Here is a 20,016-nt window from a genome sequence, read left to right as displayed (position 1 = left end):
AAATATCTGCCATGCGGAGTTCAGCTAAAGTGACAATCTACAGAATCACAGGCGGGACACACACAGGCGAGAAAAACCATACCAGTGCGACTTCTGTCCTGAAGGTTCACTCAGAGACACGACCAACAGCAGCGCAAACACACACAGGTGGACCGAGGAGCCATACAAGTGCGCGCTTCATGCCCTGTGGTCAGCCTAAGTGGGCACCTACAGGATCATGAGAGGACACAAAGGGTGGAAAGTCATACAAGTGCGATGTCTGACCTCAGAGTTTAGCCGAAGTTGGAACCTACAGAATCATAAGCAGATGCCCACGGGATAGGAGCCATACAAGTGCGATCTCTACCCTGCCGAGTTCAACAACAACACGAAGGTGCGGAATCGCAAGAGGAGACACGAGTCGTGAAGTCGCACCAGTGCGATATCTGTCCTGGAAACTTAAATCAGAGCATAAGTCTGTCGTATCACAAGCGAAACCACACTGCAAGAAACCCTACAGGTGCAAACTTTATCACTAAAGTTCTGCCATGGGACAAACCTACAGCGCCATATACGGGCGAGAAGCCATGCTCAAGTGCTATGTGCCGAGTTCAACCAGAACACGGATCTTCACGACCATAACTGAACACACATAGGCAAAAAGCCATACAAGTGTAGGTGCTGTCCCGCACGGTCACCCCGTCAGGTTCACCCGCAGCACGGTTTACGGTGTCACAAGCTGAGTACATATGACCGAGGACCTTTGCACGTGGGATGGTGCCCTGCAGAATTTGCCCACAGCACTGCCTAGAGCATCACAAGTAGAGGTGCAATGTGTCCGCAACCACTTCGCAAACGTCGCAGAGGACCGAGATCTGCCTCCTTATCATGCGCTGGACAGGTGCGTGTATGCCAAGTTGAGGCGCAGTCGTGAGGAGTGTCTCGTGTGGGCCGTTGGAGACGTCGTGGTGGGGGGAGAACTCCACCGGCGCGTCGATGGAGCAAAGAAGTCGTTGAAACGGGCGGATTCTCGAATGAAGCACCGCGCCTCTTGAGCGGCCCCAGCGGCGCGATTTGGATGCGGCAAGCCGAAGGGGTGAGCAGTATGCGCGCCGCGGGAGTCGGGTTTGTTCGTGTGCACGCCTGGCCGCAGCATCTGCTCAATCGTTCCCGCCGTGGCCAATGTGGGCTGGGTATCCACTGGAGTACATATATTGTGCCCGGAAGCAAGGGCGATGTTGGCTAGGAACATTGCCATGTGTGTTAGGTCGTCGGTTGTTTTGATGCAGTGTGAGTCGAGTGTTTTCAGTGCCGCCTTGCAATCAGACAGGATCGTCCACGTTCCTGGGTGCGATGTTGAGATGTGCCTGAGGCCGCGTGGGATTGCGAAGAGCTCGGCTTCGGTGGAGGAGTGGTATGGGAGAGCCTGAAAACTTGCTCGATGTTACCTTGCGGGACGTAGATGGCTGCAGTGCCCCATCAAGTGTTACGGGTCCGTCTGTATAGATCGCTTGACGCTCTTGATGCTGCGCCGATAGGTATTCGAGGACAAGCTGACGCGCAACGGCTAACGGCGTCTCCTTCTTTCGCCTAGGCCAGGGACACTCGTCAATACCTGGGCCTTGACGAGGCCCATAAAGAAGGGGCCGTAGGATACACCTGAGGGACGATCCGGGAGGATAGCCTGAAGCCGGCGGACGGCGCCGCCAAAGGCCGATGCGGGGCGGGCATCCTCAATGGACAGCAGGTAGTGGCAAGGGTGCTGCGTGAGGAAGCGCGCAAAGATGCGGGGCGGTCTCTCTGTCCCGTAGAATATGCACGGGCGTCTCTTGCGCCTCCGCATGTACGGTGTAGGTTTCAGTCGTGCGTGGCAGTCCAAGGCATACCGGAGGCCGCGGGCTTGGGCCTTGAGGAGGTCCCGCTCTCCCCGTCCTACTGATCCCGTAGAGCGCTGGGGATGTGGTACCGTAGCAGCCCCAGCACAAGTGCGTTATGGACGTGTCGGAGGTCGTTGCACGGGGGACCCCCACGACGCTCCACAGATGCGCCGTAGCACGTTCACAGAAATTTTTCCTCTTGGTAGAGAGGGCCTTGATGTGCTGGAACCATGACAGCCGTTTGTCCTACGACGACCCCGAGATATGTGTAGCGGGGGACGAAATCAAGTGGCGTTCCCGCGACGTAGAGTGGGTAGTTTTTAAATGAGCGGTTGGTGAACGTCATGGCGACTGTTTTGCTTGTGGAGACACGTAGGCCTCTGTCGTCGAGATATATCTCAATGACGTCGAGGGCTTACTGCAGGCGCCGCTGAATCGCGTCTCTCCGGTGCCTGAAGTCTAAATGCATACATCGTCGGATCTTGACGTTGGCAGGTAGGTGTGCGAGGCGTGAGGCGATGACAAGGTTGAACAGCAATGGACTCAACACACTGCCCTGCGGCACCCCGCGGCTTACAGGGAAGGGAGCTGTGTCGCCGTGAGCAGTGCGTACAAAAAGGATGCGATCACATAGGAAGTCCCGGACCCAGGAGACGGCTCGGGCGCCTCCACCCGACTCTTGCAGAGTTGCGACAACGGCGCTGTGGAAGACGCTATCGTATGCTTTCATGACGTCTAAGAAATCTGCTGCTGTGAGCTGCCCTTCAGACCGCGCTTGCTGGACACTAGAGACGATATCGATCACGCTGTCGATGGATGACCTGCCCTGCCGGAATTCAGCCATGACCTCCGGGAAGTACCGCATGCTTTAAAAAAACCAGCTTAGGCCGTGAGTGAATCATGCGCTCCATCGTCCTTCGACAAACAGCTGGTGAGGGCGATCGGCCTGAAGGAGTCAATATCATGAGGTGATTCACCGAGTTTTAGGATAGGGACAACCATTGCGGACTTCCAGTCTGGGGCACATGCTTTTCATTAATAATGTGGGTTTCTACACCATAATGGGATACTGTGGCACCGTCAACCTACATTACGGTATTGTGGGCTATTCCCATGTCTACGGGTTTTACCCATGGTTTTCATTAAAAACGTGGGTTTCTGCACTGTAATCAGACACTGTGGGCCTGCCAATTTGGATTGCGATATTGTTGGACTATTTCCATGTCTACAGATATTACTGAAGCTTTTATTTAAAAAGTGGGTTTCTGCATTGTAATCAGAGTTGTACGTAACGCGTTACTAGTAATCGCGTTACTAGTAATCAATCTTTTCTCAGTAATTTTTTTAACGTAATCAATTCATTTTGTGAGCAAGTAATTTTCCAAGTAATCTGAGTACAATTTTCAGTAATCAATTACTGAGTAATCGATTACTTTTATCGATGCCTTTTTAACCTGTCAACAATGGCAACCATTTTCAGCGAGCCAATCTGTCCTTCTGTTCCACCACGAGTTCGACTGAAGCAATGACGCAGAGGTAATTGTGACGGCCATCTCTAGTCCACACGTGTTCCATGCGCACCACAGTAATATGATAATCCCTTAAAACCGGGACCTACTGGAGCAACGGCAAAATAGGTGACTGTACTGATAAATTGTGCGGGCTGAACATAACAATAGTAACAAAACGAAGCAGATGTTTCGATGTTGTTTTAAATGTTGCTTTCAAATATATTTGTGAATTTCACTTATCATGTATGTTGGTGTCTCATTAGAATTTGCAACAAGAGCTGCATGTTTGCACACTGCAGGCTTGTTGACTTTCCATGTCCCACAATTTAGAAGTAACGGGAAAAGTAACGGGTTACATTTTAATCGGTAACGTATTACATTTTTGATGAAGTAATTTGTAACAGTAAAGAATTACTTTTCGCGCAGTAGTAACAATAATTGTAATCAATTACTTTTTTCGAGTAACGTGTACAACTCTGATTGTAATGATATACTGTGGGACTGTGTATATGGATTACCATATGGTGGGACTATTCCCATGTGTACGAGGATTACCCATGCTTTTCATTAAATATGCGGTTTTCTGCACTGTAATGGGATACTGTAGGACTGTTGATCTCGGATTACGATATCCTGGGACCATAAGCAAGTCTACGCGTATTCCCTGGGCTTTCCATTAAAACTCGTTTTCCGCACTGTAATGGGATACTACGGGACTGTCAATCGGAATTACGATATTGTGGGACTGTTGCCATGCCTATGGGTATTACCTATGCTTTTCATTATTATTATTCAAAATGCGGGTTTCTGCAGTACAACGGGATACTGTGGGACTGTCTATCTGGATCAGGATATTGTTGGTCTATTCCCATGTGTGCGGGTATTACCCATGCTTTTCATTAAACATGTGGGTTTCTGCACTGTAATGTGATACTGTAGGACTGTTGATTTCGGATTACGATATCCTGGGACTGTAAGCACGTCTATGGATATTCCACGTGCTTTTCACTAAAAACGCTGATTTTTGCACTAATGGGATACTGTGGGACTGTGAATGTTGATTACGGTATTTTGGTACAGTTCCCGTCTCTACGGGCATTGCACATGCTTTTAATTAATACGCGGGTAATCAATAATGCGGGTTCCTGCACCATAGTGGGATACTGTGGGGTTGTCAATCTAGATTACAGTGGACTATTCCAATGTCTACGGATTTTACTCAGGGTTTTCATTAAAAATGCGGGTTTCTGCACTGTAGTGGGATACTGCGGGACTGGCTATCTGGACTACGATGCTGCGTGACTATTTCCATGCCTACGGGTGTTGCCCGTGATTTCATTCAAAATGCGTGTTTCTGCACCATAATGGGATTCTTTGGGACTGTCATCCTGGATAACGGAACTGTAGGACTATTCCCATGCATACCCATTTTACCGAAGGCTTTAATTAAAAACGCGGGTTTCTGCACTGTAGTGGGATACTGCGGGACTGGCTATCTGAATTACGATACTGCGTGACTATTTCCATATCTACGGGTGTTGCCCGTGCTTTTCATTCAAAATGCGCGTTTCTGCACCATAATGGGATTCTTTGGGACTGTCATCCTGGATAACGGAACTGTAGGACTATTCCCATGCATACCCATTTTACCCAAGGCTTTAATTAAAACGCGGGTTTCTGCACTGTAGTGGGATACTGCGGGACTGGCTATCTGAATTACGATACTGCGTGACTATTTCCATATCTACGGGTGTTGCCCGTGCTTTTCATTCAAAATGCGCGTTTCTGCACCATAATGGGATTCTTTGGGACTGTCATCCTGGATAACGGAACTGTAGGACTATTCCATGCATACCCATTTTACCCAAGGCTTTAATTAAAAACGCGGGTTTCTGCACTGTAGTGGGATACTGCGGGACTGGCTATCTGAATTACGATACTGCGTGACTATTTCCATATCTACGGGTGTTGCCCGTGATTTTCATTCAAAATGCGTGTTTCTGCACCATAATGGGATTCTTTGGGACTGTCATCCTGGATAACGGAACTGTAGGACTATTCCCATGCATACCCATTTTACCCAAGGCTTTAATTAAAAACGCGGGTTTCTGCACTGTAGTGGGATACTGCGGGACTGGCTATCTGAATTACGATACTGCGTGACTATTTCCATATCTACGGGTGTTGCCCGTGATTTCATTCAAATTGCGTGTTTCTGCACCATAATGGGATTCTTTGGGACTGTCATCCTGGATAACGGAACTGTAGGACTATTCCCATGCATACCCATTTTACCCAAGGCTTTAATTAAAAAACGCGGGTTTCTGCACTGTAGTGGGATACTGCGGGACTGGCTATCTGAATTACGATACTGCGTGACTATTTCCATATCTACGGGTGTTGCCCGTGATTTTCATTCAAAATGCGTGTTTCTGCACCATAATGGGATTCTTTGGGACTGTCATCCTGGATAACGGAACTGTAGGACTATTCCCATGCATACCCATTTTACCCAAGGCTTTAATTAAAAACGCGGGTTTCTGCACTGTAGTGGGATACTGCGGGACTGGCTATCTGAATTACGATACTGCGTGACTATGTCGGAGAAAGAGGTAGACTAGACACAGGTTGCCGTGAGAGCCAGGCCAGTCGAACTAGAGCCCGAGCTGGCCGAGGCAAAGGTTTTTATTACCCGCGCGCCTAGGTTATTGGTGCGCGGGAATGGCAATGGCGATGCCGCTACAGGGCTCCCCCCCCCCCCCTAGTGAGGCGTCGGAAGATGTCGAGCGATACATAGCTGTGGGGCCCAGGTGACGTGTCGGCGGCGGGGGGGAGGCGATGAAGTCGAGGGTGGAGAGTGAAGTGTGGACGAAGTGGCAGGAAGAATTGGCGTCGGCCCTGTGTCGGAGTTAACGGCGCTGGTGGACGTCGCAGGAACGTCGAGGAAGGCGGGCTTCAATCGCTGCAGGGCGACAGTCTCCTCTCGGTTCTTTACCAGGATGGTGTAATGCGTAGGAGATCTTCGCACGACAGCGTAGGGGCCGGAGTATGGGTGCTGAAGGGGCCTCTTGACTGCGTCGCACCTGAGGAAGACGTGTGAGCACGTTTCGAGTTCGGGGTGCTGGTACGTCGCAGCAGAACGTGGCACACGCGGGGGGATCGGGTGGAGGGCGGCCATTGTTTGGCGAAGGCGGGACACGTAGTCGGCTGGTGACGGAGACGGGAAGTCGGGAGGTGGGTCGATGATATCGCCAGGCAAGCGAAGAGACGTCCCGAAAACTAATTCCGCCGATGTGCAGCCTAAGTCTGGCTTATAAGCCGACCGAACTCCCAGCAGAGCTAGGGGCAGGACTTCTGTCCAAGGAAGGTCAGATGAGGTCCGGAGCGCGGCTTTCAGCTGCCGGTGAAAGCGCTCAACGAGGCCGTTGGAAGCCGGGTGGTAGGCGGTTGTTCGAATACGTTTGGTGCCAAGGGCTTGCGTGAGGTTGGAAAACAGGTTGGACTGAACACATTGACGGAACACCGAACCGCGATACCCAGGTGGAGAAGGCTGAGGCGACGGTGGCGGCGGTAGCGTCGTGAATGAGAATGGCTTCGGGCCACCGGGTGAAGCGATCGACGATGGTCAGAATATACCGGTGGCCAGCACATACCGGAAGCGGTCCAACCAGATCAATGTGGAGATGCGCGAAACGGTCGTCGGGGGGCAAGAACCTTTCTGGTGCTCTGCGGACGTGCCGTTGCACTTTGCTGCGCTGACAGGGAAGGCAAACGCGCACCCAGTTCTTGACGTCCTTGTTCATGTGCGGCCAGACATACCGTTGGGAAATCAAGCGCAGAGAAGCGCGGGCGCCGGGGTGAGAGAGCGCATGGTACGTCTCGAAGATGCGACGTCGCAGGGAAGAGGGGACGAAAGGTCGGGGCCGTCCCTGAGAAGTGTCGCAGGCAACCAGAGTGGAGGAACCGGGTAAGGCGACATCTTCGATGGTCAAAGAAGCCGCGCCAGAACGGTACTGAGCCAGCTCGGCGTCGGAAGACTGTGCTTGGGCCAGGGCGTCGAGAGAGAGTGCAGGCAGCGATCCGAGAGCGTTCACGCGACTGAGAGCATCCGCCGCTGCATTGTCAGCACCGCTGACGTGTTGAATGTCGGTGGTGAATTCCGCGACGAACGCAAGGTGACGGGTTTCGCGAGGACTGTATTTGGTACCTGATGCAGAGAAGGCATATACAAGGGGCTTGTGGTCAGTAAGCACTGTAAATGCACGGCCTTCCAAGAAAGGTCGGAAGTGCTTTATCGTGAGGTAGATGGCTAAAAGTTCTCGTCCAAAGGTGCTGTACCTCGTCTCTGGCGGTTTGAGCTTGCGAGAGAAGAACGCCAAGGGGCGCCACGCTCCTCTGATACGCTGTTGAAGCACGGCGCCGACGGCTGTGCTGGAGGCGTCAACCATAATGGACGTTTCGGCGTCATGGCAGGGGTGGAAAAGGAGCGATGCGCTCGCAAGTTCTTTCTTAATGGCCTTGAACGCGGCAGTGGCTTCTTCGGTCCATGATAGAGGCGGTGGGGACATAGTACGTTTAGAAGTAAGCATGGCTTCGAGTGGAATAAGCTTGGCCGCGCACGACGGAATGAAGCGCCGGGAAAAGTTGATTAACCCAAGGAACTGGCGCAGCTTGGTCAAGGAAGTGGGAAGCAGGAAGTCCTGGATGGCCGCAACTCTGGAAAGCAAAGGCAGGATTCCCTGGCTGTTGACACGGTGCCCGAGGAAATCGAGTTCCGGAACGCCGAACTCGCTCTTCGCTGCGTTAATGATATTTCCATAGTCGTGAAGACGGGAGAACAGCGCCCGAAGGGTGTTGCTCGTGTTCGGCCGGCGAACGACTTGCGACGAGGATATCATCAATATACGCATAGACGAAGGGGAGGCCGCGGATGATGTTGTCCACAAACCGCTGGAACGTCTGAGCGGCGTTCCGCAACCCGAAGGGCATCCGCAGAAACTCGAATAATCCGAAAGGTGTTGTGATCGCGGTTTTGGCTATGTCCTCTTCGGCCATCGGGATCTGGTGGTACGCACGAACAAGATCTATTTTGGAGAATACTGTGGCGCCCTCCAGCTGTGCAGCAAAATCCAAGATGTGCGGTATGGGGTATCTGTCCGGGATAGTGGCTTGATTCAAAGCGCGATAGTCGCCGCACGGTCTCCAATCTCCGGTCTTTTTGGGCACCATGTGCAGTGGCGACGACCAGGTGCTTGATGACGGCCGGACGATTCCGAGCTCAAGCATGTGGTCGAATTCTGCTTTGGCTATCCGGAACTTCTCGGGTGCCAGACGACGCGGGCGAAAGTGGACCGGTGGGCCACGGGTGGTGATGTGGTGGACCACGTCGTGCTGCACAGGCCTGGTCCAGTCAGGTGGCTGGGTGAGTGCCGGGAATTCCTTCAGTATGGCGGCGAAGGGTGATTCAGCTGGTGATTCAGGCACGGCACAGGCCAAGACACGCAACGGTGGAGTCGATAGACGTAGTCCGTGCACTGACAAGGAAGTAGTCCTGTCGATCAGACGCTTCCCGTGAACGTCTACCAGCAACTTGAAGTGATTTAAAAAGTCGGATCCGAGGATGGCTTGTGTGACGTCTGCAAGCAGGAAAAGCCATCGGAAGTCTCTTCTGAGCCCAATGTTGAGAGTGAGCGACTGCTGGCCATAAACCGGGATAATGGAACCGTTGGCGGCCTTGAGTGTGGAGCAAGGTTGTCGGGAACGGGAATAGCGCGCACCGGCGGGGATGACGCTGACCTCGGCGCCCGTATCGACCAGGAGCCTTAAGCCAGATACACGGTCTACGATACGAAAGAGGCGGCTGTCGCCGAGGCCGAATCCACTTGCCGCCATTAGTGGGGGGCCGGCGGGTTTCCCGTCCAAGAACAGGGGAGCAAGCAGTGGTGGGCTTCGGCACCGAAGCGATGGTGGTACCAACAGAGGCCATCCTGATTCGCAGAACGAGATCGCGATCGCCGTGGCGACGGGGAACCTCTGCGGAACCTTGGGCGACGGGGGATCGGGGATCGTGGGCGAGCAACCAGCGTCGCAACCAATTGCGTAAGGCTATTAACCTGCTGGAGTATAGCTCCGGTGGCTGAAGTGGGTTGGGAAACCGAAGGACAAGCTTCTGGGATGGGCGGAATGGCTGGGGGAACCGCTCGCCCTCTAGTCTGGGTAGCCGGTTGCTCGAGAACGGAAAGAGAAGGAGATGAGGCAACCTCCATGACAGCATCCGCGAGGGTGGCGAGCTCGTCGATGGGAAGATTCGCGGCTGCTGCCAAGACCATCTGCACGTTATTGGGTAAGCGCTGCATGAACAGCTGACGCAAGAATTTGTCGCCGGCCTGCGGAGCGTCATCTCCCAAGAGCTGCTTCATGCGGCGCAAGAGCTGGGTAGGCCGCCTGTCACCGAGCTCTTCCGCCGATAAGAGCTGCCTCAGACGGTCACGGTCGGAGGCGGACGTACGCTTCAGCAGGGCAGACTTGAGTTGGTCATACGCGTTCTGCGTTGGGGGAGAGATTATCAGATCTTGTACTTCCTCGGCGGCCGCGGGAGACAGGGCGGAGATGACATGATAGAAACGAGTGGTCTGAGCAGTCACACCGGCCAGATGGAACTGGGCGTCCGCCTGGGCGAACCAGATAGCTGGATTGCGATACCAGTAGGCTGGAAGTTTAACGGCGATGGCTCCTACATGGTGCTGTTGTCCGTCAGAGTTGTGCTGTAGGGAACCTGTGCTAGACGACGACGGAGGTGGGTCGCCTTGATGCATCGCCGACGGAAAAGGGAAAGTAGCGTCGTTCCAGAAAGGAACGTCCGGGTCACCAATGTCGGAGAAAGAGGTAGACTAGACACAGGTTGCCGTGAGAGCCAGGCCAGTCGAACTAGAGCCCGAGCTGGCCGAGGCAAAGGTTTTTATTACCCTCGCGCCTAGCGGGAATGGCAATGGCGATGCCGCTACAACTATTTCCATATCTACGGGTGTTGCCCGTGCTTTTCATTCAAAATGCGCGTTTCTGCACCATAATGGGATTCTTTGGGACTGTCATCCTGGATAACGGAACTGTAGGACTATTCCCATGCATACCCATTTTACCCAAGGCTTTCATTAAAAACGCGGGTTTCTGCACTGTAATGGGATACTGCGGGACTCTGGCTATCTGGACTACGATACTGGTTCGTACGATGGTTCGTACGATGGTTGGTACGATGGTTCGTAATGGCTTGAGCCGGTACGCTTCCACCGCTTCCTTGGCGTGGTAATCGACTCGGACTTGCGCTGGGCTCACCACATTAAACACCTTGAAACTAAAGTGCAGCGATGGCTCCCCGCAATTCAACAACTTTCTGGCTCAGGATGGGGCTGTGATCAGCGTTCTCTGCTCGCAGTTCACTCGGCATTGGTGAGGGCAACTCTGCCTTACAGCCTTCCTATTCTGCACAAGATATCAACAACATCATTAAACACCCTTCGATCCCTGTTTACTCGAAGACTTCGTCGCTGCCTCGGAGTTCCAAGAATGGCTGAAACACGGCATGTCCTGGCTGAAGCTGGTGAACTACCGGTTGAGGTTCTACGTGAACGTGAAACGGCTCGGCACTTCCTACGTTTGCGGGCTCGCATTCCCCGTCACCGGCTCCTCAGGAAAATTCGATACCGCCCTGAAAGGGACTTCTATCGAGTAGCGCAGAGGGCACGCCAGACTCTAACTGGCTTCATATCTAAGGACATTATACCGCCGGAAGCCCCCTGGTCTCTGCCTGTACCGCGGACTTTCGTAAGCCTTCCGAACCTTCTGGAAAGAAGAGATCAGGTTCCCCCTCAAGTCCTTCGGGCCCATTTTCATGCTCTGGTAGACGAGAAGTTTTCTACGTTCACGGCAGCATACAGGGTGTTCAAAATTAAGCTTTCACTAGCACTTTATAAATAGGCGAACAAAAGAAAACTGGTGCCATTTTTCTGTTCCTTGAGTAAGAAACAGGTGCTACATAATTAGCAGCACCTGTTTCTTACACAAGTAGCGTAAAGTTATTATCCGGCTTCCTGTCATCGCTGTGTTTGCGTAGCGCTCGTGAAAGCTTAATTTTGAACACCCTGTATCAGTGATGGGCAGTACTTGAAGTACCAAGTACTCAAGTACCAAGTACTCAAGTAGTACTTTAAGTACATTTCTGTGTACTTGTACTTTACTTTAAGTACATTTTAAATTGTGTACTTTGTACTGTACTTAAAGTACTTTTTTCCGAGTACTTTTCCATCAATTACTCAAGTACCCAGACTTGGACTCCAGACAAAAAATCACAAAAGAGTACCAAAAATGCACCCCACTAAAAGCGCTAAAATGACAACAAGAAGACGAAAATAGGGCTATCTCTGAGGTTTCGTCTTCTTGCCGTCATTTTAGCGCTTCTCAAGATTCCCAGTATGACATTTTACCAAAAGGGATTTTCGGGCTTTTAAAGAGCATATTTGTTGAAGCAAATCTATTGTTGAGAGGCTTGAAATGTTGAAAAAGTATCAACGCTTCTATGATTATGTAACACGAATGGAATGCAAAGACACGCACACATTATGACACTGCAACCGGCAGCACAATGACTTGGTCAATTGTCATTTCAGTTCTCCCAATGCAAGGTTCTATGCTTTTTTTTGGTATTGTTTCCTTCATTGGCAATTAATAATCAATTTATATCACAATGTGTGATTGCATTACACGATGAACACTCTGAAAGACACACATGCTTTCATTTTTACATTTTACGTTTTTGTAATTGGCCACATGGATTACATTGTTGCATATCACAGTCGTATAAAAATGAAGGCTTACATCGTGTTTCGTCCTTTTTAATTTTCTTTATATTCTTTTTTTAAACATGTTGTATTTCAAAAAGCAGCAAGGAATGCCCAGAAATGTATAATCTCTGTTGGCTTGTACTTTTTTCCCCTGAAATTATCTAGCCTCTTATACCCGAAGATTAGTACCGGAACACCACACTAGGCGGGTGATCTTGGATCAGTCAGGGTATAATACGTACTATTTTGCATAATCACAGCACAGCTGACTGATTACCTCTCTACATGTAACTGCAAATTAGAACATCTGATTAAGTTCATATACACGGGTTGGCACTTAACCTAGGACTTTATGGTTTCAGAGCATTTGTCAAGAATGCTCGCTGAAGTTTTGCCAAGACAGATACTAAACAGTGAAATGCAAAGTGATACAAATGAAATTGGCGATGTACTTGATGAGTACTTGAAGTACTTTGCCTAGTACTTTGTACTTTACTTGAAGTACATTTGGAATTGGGTACTTTGTACTGTTCTTGAAGTACTAATGACACCAGGCACTTGGTACTTTACTTTAAGTATAATTTTGAGGTACTTTGCCCATCACTGACGCCGTCTTTCTCGATCATGGACAGAAATTCTCACTCTTCTCGATCTGGCCGACAAACACCCAAAGAAACAGTCAGACGGACGGCAAGAAGCAAGCGAAACCACTGCGATATTTCAAGAGTGTTCTAACCTCTCGAACGAAGGAGGCCCTATAGTTCACTCTGCGTCCAACAGATTGCGCCAGTTTCTTCGCCAGTTTCTTCGCAAGTGGAGGACTACCAATATAGACAGAACTAGATAAACACCGACAACACAAATAGGGTGAAACAACACATTTAGGGGGTTTCGGCCGCCGCGCGGCGCTCTCTGATGCGTTACTCTAGTGACGTAAGCAGAAGAGCGACGAAGATGAGGGGGGCGGCGTGCAGGTCAAGCGGAGTCAACAAGTCACAGTGCGCAGACAAACCTTTGGTGTGTAGTATTACATACCAAACAAAACAAAATAAACAAAAACACAGAACAAACAAAACAGAACAAACAAAATACAGAAACCGACACTGAAGATTTTTGTTTAAGTTTAATTTGTACAAGCTTCCTCAGGTCTGAGGAAGCCACCTGAGGAAGCGTGGACCTCCACGCGAAAGCTTGTACAAATTAAACTTAAACAAAAATCTTCAGTGTCTGTTTGTTTATGTGATCTGCAGGACTTGACTCCCCTCTTCGTATACTCTTCTGTATGTACCATTGTTAGGTAACATCAGAGCACCATTCTATTATTATTATTATCGTCCTCCAACTCAGACGAAAGTTTCCTCTGGGGTCATCAGAGTTCGCCGGGTGGCGCTCGCGCTGCCTGCAATCCAAAGCCGTATAATTAAAAAGGGAATCTCGCTATTCATCATGCGTGTACCTGAAGCTCCACCCACTTTTTCAGGTTTCTGGAACAGGAGTTCTCAACTTGTGGTGAACTTTCAACTGGGGAAAACTTGAGGATGTCGGGCGAGGGACGCCACCATTTAACTTTCATATCTGATTAGCCGTTTCATGCACTCCGAATAACACGTGGTGTGTGCAGAAAATGTAGCCTCACGTTTATCCAAATAGCGCGTTCCCTGCTTAGTGTTCCTGTGGCGCTCGGAGACGCACTCGACGAATAATCAACCAAAAATCGTTATATTTAAACTGGAGGGGACAAAACGCTCCGCAACGCCGAGCGTTACTTTCCGCTCCTTTTGAACGGAACATACGCGGTGTGGGCTGTGTCGCTTTACCGTTAGGGGTGCCACCTGTGCAGGAACCGAAACAAAATTTAGCACACCTAGCGGTAGCTGGACGGAACTGTGACCTGCCACCATGTTGCCTTCTCTGTAGGCAATTCGGGATGCACGGAAAATAAAGTTTGCGTTGGTAACTTTTCATCCTGCGGAGTTTCGTTAACTCATTTTTTTTTCGATTTTCGTCCGGCACATCTTTGTGCGCCACCGGAACTTCGTACGGTAAGCAGGGAATGGGATACATTCTGAAATGTAAGCCTACTTTTTCTGCGCTGCATTATTTTACTCTGCTCCGCTGATATCTATATCACAAGATCACTGGAACCAACGACAATTGAGAATGTACGTAGCGACACCCAGTGCGTGATGTGTCAACTCCTTAAAGTGCATTAGATCCAATGCTCCCTGGCAGGCATACGGGCACATGTTCAGTGGTTGTTGTCAATTATCATTTAAGACTGTCCGTATGACGAGAGTACTGTTCGGACTGTCATCATCAGCGACTTCCTACTGTCTCAATGCAGCCTCAGGGGCTGGCCGCTGCTGAAACTATACTGAAAATCACACAAAATAGTATGTTTGCGAGGCAAATCGCTCCACTCTATATGAGAAACGCGCGTTCATACACGCGCTCCCCATTCTCCAGAGGATGGAGCAACTATGCGGGCTCTGCTGCTGGCCCCCGCTACGTCAGCGGTATTGTGCAATGCCAGGCAATGCTCACTATAACTATCGCCAGCTGTGCTGCCAGTGGCGCCTGCCAGTCGCACCCACAACGCCACAAGGTGTCTGGTCGTGCCTGAAGGCCGAAGCATTACGTTTCTCTTCATTGCAGGCCTACGGAGAACCCGCAATGGTGAACAGCTTTCTATGTGTATATCGTTCCCTACACTTGCGCTGGCAGATATGACATGTGAGCCGTACTTTGTGGTCCAATGTAATCGTCTTCTGCTCGGCGGCCCTCCACAACACAGAACGCAAGCACCCTCCTCCGTGGCTATGACGTATTTGCTGACGAGATAAATGGGCCTCTTGCGATTCGCCGCAACGTTGTATTGCCGTCACCAATGGAAAGTGTCTGGTGGTTGCCAGGCGTTGCATTTATAGTTATATGTTGGCAGTCTGACAAGAAAGCGAAAGAAAGTGCGTTGTGAAGAGCGGGTGTGACATCGCGCGTTGAAGCGTGAGAAATGCCTTACTCAGTACGTCGTTACATGCAACATTTTCCCGAAAAGGATATGCATTGTTCGAAGCCGTTAACGTATCTGGCAATTCCACTATAACATGCAGTCAACTGGTCCACCCCCACCTGCTGCAAAGAACCGCCGTATTGCTTCACGATACCAATCGGTCGTAGCTGCGCAATTACGCGCCGTACAAGTAATGCACATGAGCGACACTCGGATCGGTCGTTTTGTTCGACTTGCAAGCTTGTCCACGACTTTGTATGTTGACGCTGGAGAGGTTAACGAAAAACTGCCAGCAGAGAACATCGAGCCCGAGGCGGTGATGGGGGATGACCCTCGTCTCATTTCAGGAAGCCACGTGTCCCGCCTACTGGAGCACTTCAGAAACCAGGAATTTTAGTACGGCCACGGTGTAAACCCGGGCACCTCCTCCCAGACGTTCGGCAAACGAGCCTTGGGTATGAAGCGAAAAATACGACCGAGCGCTCGTCTGATGACCCGGGTCGTCCTCTTTCGCTTGGTAGTGCCACCTTGTCCACGACTTTATATGTTGACACTGGAGAGGTTAACGAAAAACTGCCAGCAGAGAACATCGAGCCCGAGGCGGTGATGGGGGATGACCCTCGTCTCATTTCAGGCAGCCACGTGTCCCGCCTACTGGAGCACTTCAGAAACCAGGAATTTTAGTACGGCCACGGTGTAAACCCGGGCACCTCCTCCCAGACGTTCGGCAAACGAGCCTTGGGTATGAAGCGAAAAATACGACCGAGCGCTCGTCTGATGACCCGGGTCGTCCTCTTTCGCTTGGTAGTGCCACCTTGTCCACGACTTTATATGTTGACACTGGAGAGGTTAACGAAAAACTGCCAGCAGAGAACATCGAGCCCGAGGCGGTGATGGGGGATGACCCTCGTCTCATTTCAGGCAGCCGCGTGTCCCGCCTACTGGAGCACTTCAGAAACCAGGAATTTTAGTACGGCCACGGTGTAAACCCGGGCACCTCCTCCCAGACGTTCGGCAAACGAGCCTTGGGTATGAAGCGAAAAATACGACCGAGCGCTCGTCTGATGACCCGGGTCGTCCTCTTTCGCTTGGTAGTGCCACCTTGTCCACGACTTTAGATGTTGACACTGGAGAGGTTAACGAAAAACTGCCAGCAGAGAACATCGAGCCCGAGGCGGTGATGGGGGATGACCCTCGTCTCATTTCAGGCAGCCACGTGTCCCGCCTACTGGAGCACTTCAGAAACCAGGAATTTAGTACGGCCACGGTGTAAACCCGGGCACCTCCTCCCAGACGTTCGGCAAACGAGCCTTGGGTATGAAGTGAAAAATACGACCGAGCGCTCGTCTGATGACCCGGGTCGTCCTCTTTCGCTTGGTAGTGCCACCTTGTCCACGACTTTATATGTTGACACTGGAGAGGTTAACGAAAAACTGCCAGCAGAGAACATCGAGCCTGAGGCGGTGATGGGGGATGACCCTCGTCTCATTTCAGGCAGCCACGTGTCCCGCCTACTGGAGCACTTCAGAAACCAGGAATTTAGTACGGCCACGGTGTAAACCCGGGCACCTCCTCCCAGACGTTCGGCAAACGAGCCTTGGGTATGAAGTGAAAAATACGACCGAGCGCTCGTCTGATGACCCGGGTCGTCCTCTTTCGCTTGGTAGTGCCACCTTGTCCACGACTTTATATGTTGACACTGGAGAGGTTAACGAAAAACTGCCAGCAGAGAACATCGAGCCTGAGGCGGTGATGGGGGATGACCCTCGTCTCATTTCAGGCAGCCACGTGTCCCGCCTACTGGAGCACTTCAGAAACCAGGAATTTTAGTACGGCCACGGTGTAAACCCGGGCACCTCCTCCCAGACGTTCGGCAAACGAGCCTTGGGTATGAAGTGAAAAATACGACCGAGCGCTCGTCTGATGACCCGGGTCGTCCTCTTTCGCTTGGTAGTGCCACCTTGTCCACGACTTTATATGTTGACACTGGAGAGGTTAACGAAAAACTGCCAGCAGAGAACATCGAGCCCGAGGCGGTGATGGGGGATGACCCTCGTCTCATTTCAGGCAGCCACGTGTCCCGCCTACTGGAGCACTTCAGAAACCAGGAATTTTAGTACGGCCACGGTGTAAACCCGGGCACCTCCTCCCAGACGTTCGGCAAACGAGCCTTGGGTATGAAGCGAAAAATACGACCGAGCGCTCGTCTGATGACCCGGGTCGTCCTCTTTCGCTTGGTAGTGCCACCTTGTCCACGACTTTATATGTTGACACTGGAGAGGTTAACGAAAAACTGCCAGCAGAGAACATCGAGCCCGAGGCGGTGATGGGGGATGACCCTCGTCTCATTTCAGGCAGCCACGTGTCCCGCCTACTGGAGCTCTTCAGAAACCAGGAATTTTAGTACGGCCACGGTGTAAACCCGGGCACCTCCTCCCAGACGTTCGGCAAACGAGCCTTTGGTATGAAGCGAAAAATACGACCGAGCGCTCGTCTGATGACCCGGGTCGTCCTCTTTCGCATGGTAGTGCCACCTTGTCCACGACTTTATATGTTGACGTTGGAGAGGTTAACGAAAAACTGCCAGCAGAGAACATCGAGCCCGAGGCGGTGATGGGGGATGACCCTCGTCTCATTTCAGGCAGCCACGTGTCCCGCCTACTGGAGCACTTCAGAAACCAGGAATTTTAGTACGGCCACGGCGTAAACCCGGGCACCTCCTCCCAGACGTTCAGCAAACGAGCCTTGGGTATGAAGCGAAAAATACGACCGAGCGCTCGTTTGATGACCCGGGTCGTCCTCTTTCGCTTGGTAGTGCCACCTTGTCCACGACTTTATATGTTGACGCTGGAGAGGTTAACGAAAAACTGCCAGCAGAGAACATCGAGCCCGAGGCGGTGATGGGGGATGACCCTCGTCTCATTTCAGGCAGCCACGTGTCCCGCCTACTGGAGCACTTCAGAAACCAGGAATTTTAGTACGGCCACGGTGTAAACCCGGGCACCTCCTCCCAGACGTTCGGCAAACGAGCCTTGGGTATGAAGCGAAAAATACGACCGAGCGCTCGTCTGATGACCCGGGTCGTCCTCTTTCGCTTGGTAGTGCCACCTTGTCCACGACTTTATATGTTGACGCTGGAGAGGTTAACTAAAAACTGCCAGCAGAGAACATCGAGCCCGAGGCGGTGATGGGGGATGACCCTCGTCTCATTTCAGGCAGCCACGTGTCCCGCCTACTGGAGCACTTCAGAAACCAGGAATTTTAGTACGGCCACGGTGTAAACCCGGGCACCTCCTCCCAGACGTTCGGCAAACGAGCCTTGGGTATGAAGCGAAAAATACGACCGAGCGCTCGTCTGATGACCCGGGTCGTCCTCTTTCGCTTGGTAGTGCCACCTTGTCCACGACTTTATATGTTGACGCTGGAGAGGTTAACGAAAAACTGCCAGCAGAGAACATCGAGCCCGAGGCGGTGATGGGGGATGACCCTCGTCTCATTTCAGGCAGCCACGTGTCCCGCCTACTGGAGCACTTCAGAAACCAGGAATTTTAGTACGGCCACGGTGTAAACCCGGGCACCTCCTCCCAGACGTTCGGCAAACGAGCCTTGGGTATGAAGCGAAAAATACGACCGAGCGCTCGTCTGATGACCCGGGTCGTCCTCTTTCGCTTGGTAGTGCCACCTTGTCCACGACTTTATATGTTGACGCTGGAGAGGTTAACGAAAAACTGCCAGCAGAGAACATCGAGCCCGAGGCGGTGATGGGGGATGACCCTCGTCTCATTTCAGGCAGCCGCGTTGCCCGCCTACTGGAGCACTTCAGAAACCAGGAATTTTAGTACGGCCACGGTGTAAACCCTGGCACCTCCTCCCAGACGTTCGGCAAACGAGCCTTGGGTATGAAGCGAAAAATACGACCGGGCGCTCGTCTGATGACCCGGGTCGTCCTCTTTCGCTTGGTAGTGCCACCTTGTCCACGACTTTATATGTTGACGTTGGAGAGGTTAACGAAAAACTGCCAGCAGAGAACATCGAGCCCGAGGCGGTGATGGGGGATGACCCTCGTCTCATTTCAGGCAGCCACGTGTCCCGCCTACTGGAGCACTTCAGAAACCAGGAATTTTAGTACGGCCACGGTGTAAACCCGGGCACCTCCTCCCAGACGTTCGGCAAACGAGCCTTGGGTATGAAGCGAAAAATACGACCGAGCGCTCGTCTGATGACCCGGGTCGTCCTCTTTCGCTTGGTAGTGCCACCTTGTCCACGACTTTATATGTTGACGCTGGAGAGGTTAACGAAAAACTGCCAGCAGAGAACATCGAGCCCGAGGCGGTGATGGGGGATGACCCTCGTCTCATTTCAGGCAGCCACGTGTCCCGCCTACTGGAGCACTTCAGAAACCAGGAATTTTAGTACGGCCACGGTGTAAACCCGGGCACCTCCTCCCAGACGTTCGGCAAACGAGCCTTGGGTATGAAGCGAAAAATACGACCGAGCGCTCGTCTGATGACCCGGGTCGTCCTCTTTCGCTTGGTAGTGCCACCTTGTCCACGACTTTATATGTTGACGCTGGAGAGGTTAACTAAAAACTGCCAGCAGAGAACATCGAGCCCGAGGCGGTGATGGGGGATGACCCTCGTCTCATTTCAGGCAGCCACGTGTCCCGCCTACTGGAGCACTTCAGAAACCAGGAATTTTAGTACGGCCACGGTGTAAACCCGGGCACCTCCTCCCAGACGTTCGGCAAACGAGCCTTGGGTATGAAGCGAAAAATACGACCGAGCGCTCGTCTGATGACCCGG

General features: G+C 51.7%; 1 protein-coding gene across 1 annotated transcript; it reads right to left on the bottom strand.

Moving 5' to 3' along the window:
- Positions 1-9,258: 9,258 nt before the first annotated feature.
- LOC135376247 (uncharacterized) lies at positions 9,259-10,182 on the bottom strand. Its single transcript, XM_064608843.1, has one exon. The coding sequence runs from the start codon at positions 10,180-10,182 to the stop codon at positions 9,259-9,261; it is 924 nt and encodes a 307-aa protein (XP_064464913.1).
- Between the last annotated feature and the right edge of the window lie 9,834 nt (positions 10,183-20,016).

This window comes from Ornithodoros turicata, unplaced genomic scaffold, assembly GCF_037126465.1.
Source record: "Ornithodoros turicata isolate Travis unplaced genomic scaffold, ASM3712646v1 ctg00001066.1, whole genome shotgun sequence".
Lineage (NCBI taxonomy): Eukaryota > Metazoa > Arthropoda > Arachnida > Ixodida > Argasidae > Ornithodoros > Ornithodoros turicata.
Note: the sequence above shows the minus strand (reverse complement) of the source record. Positions and strands in the feature narration are given on the sequence as shown.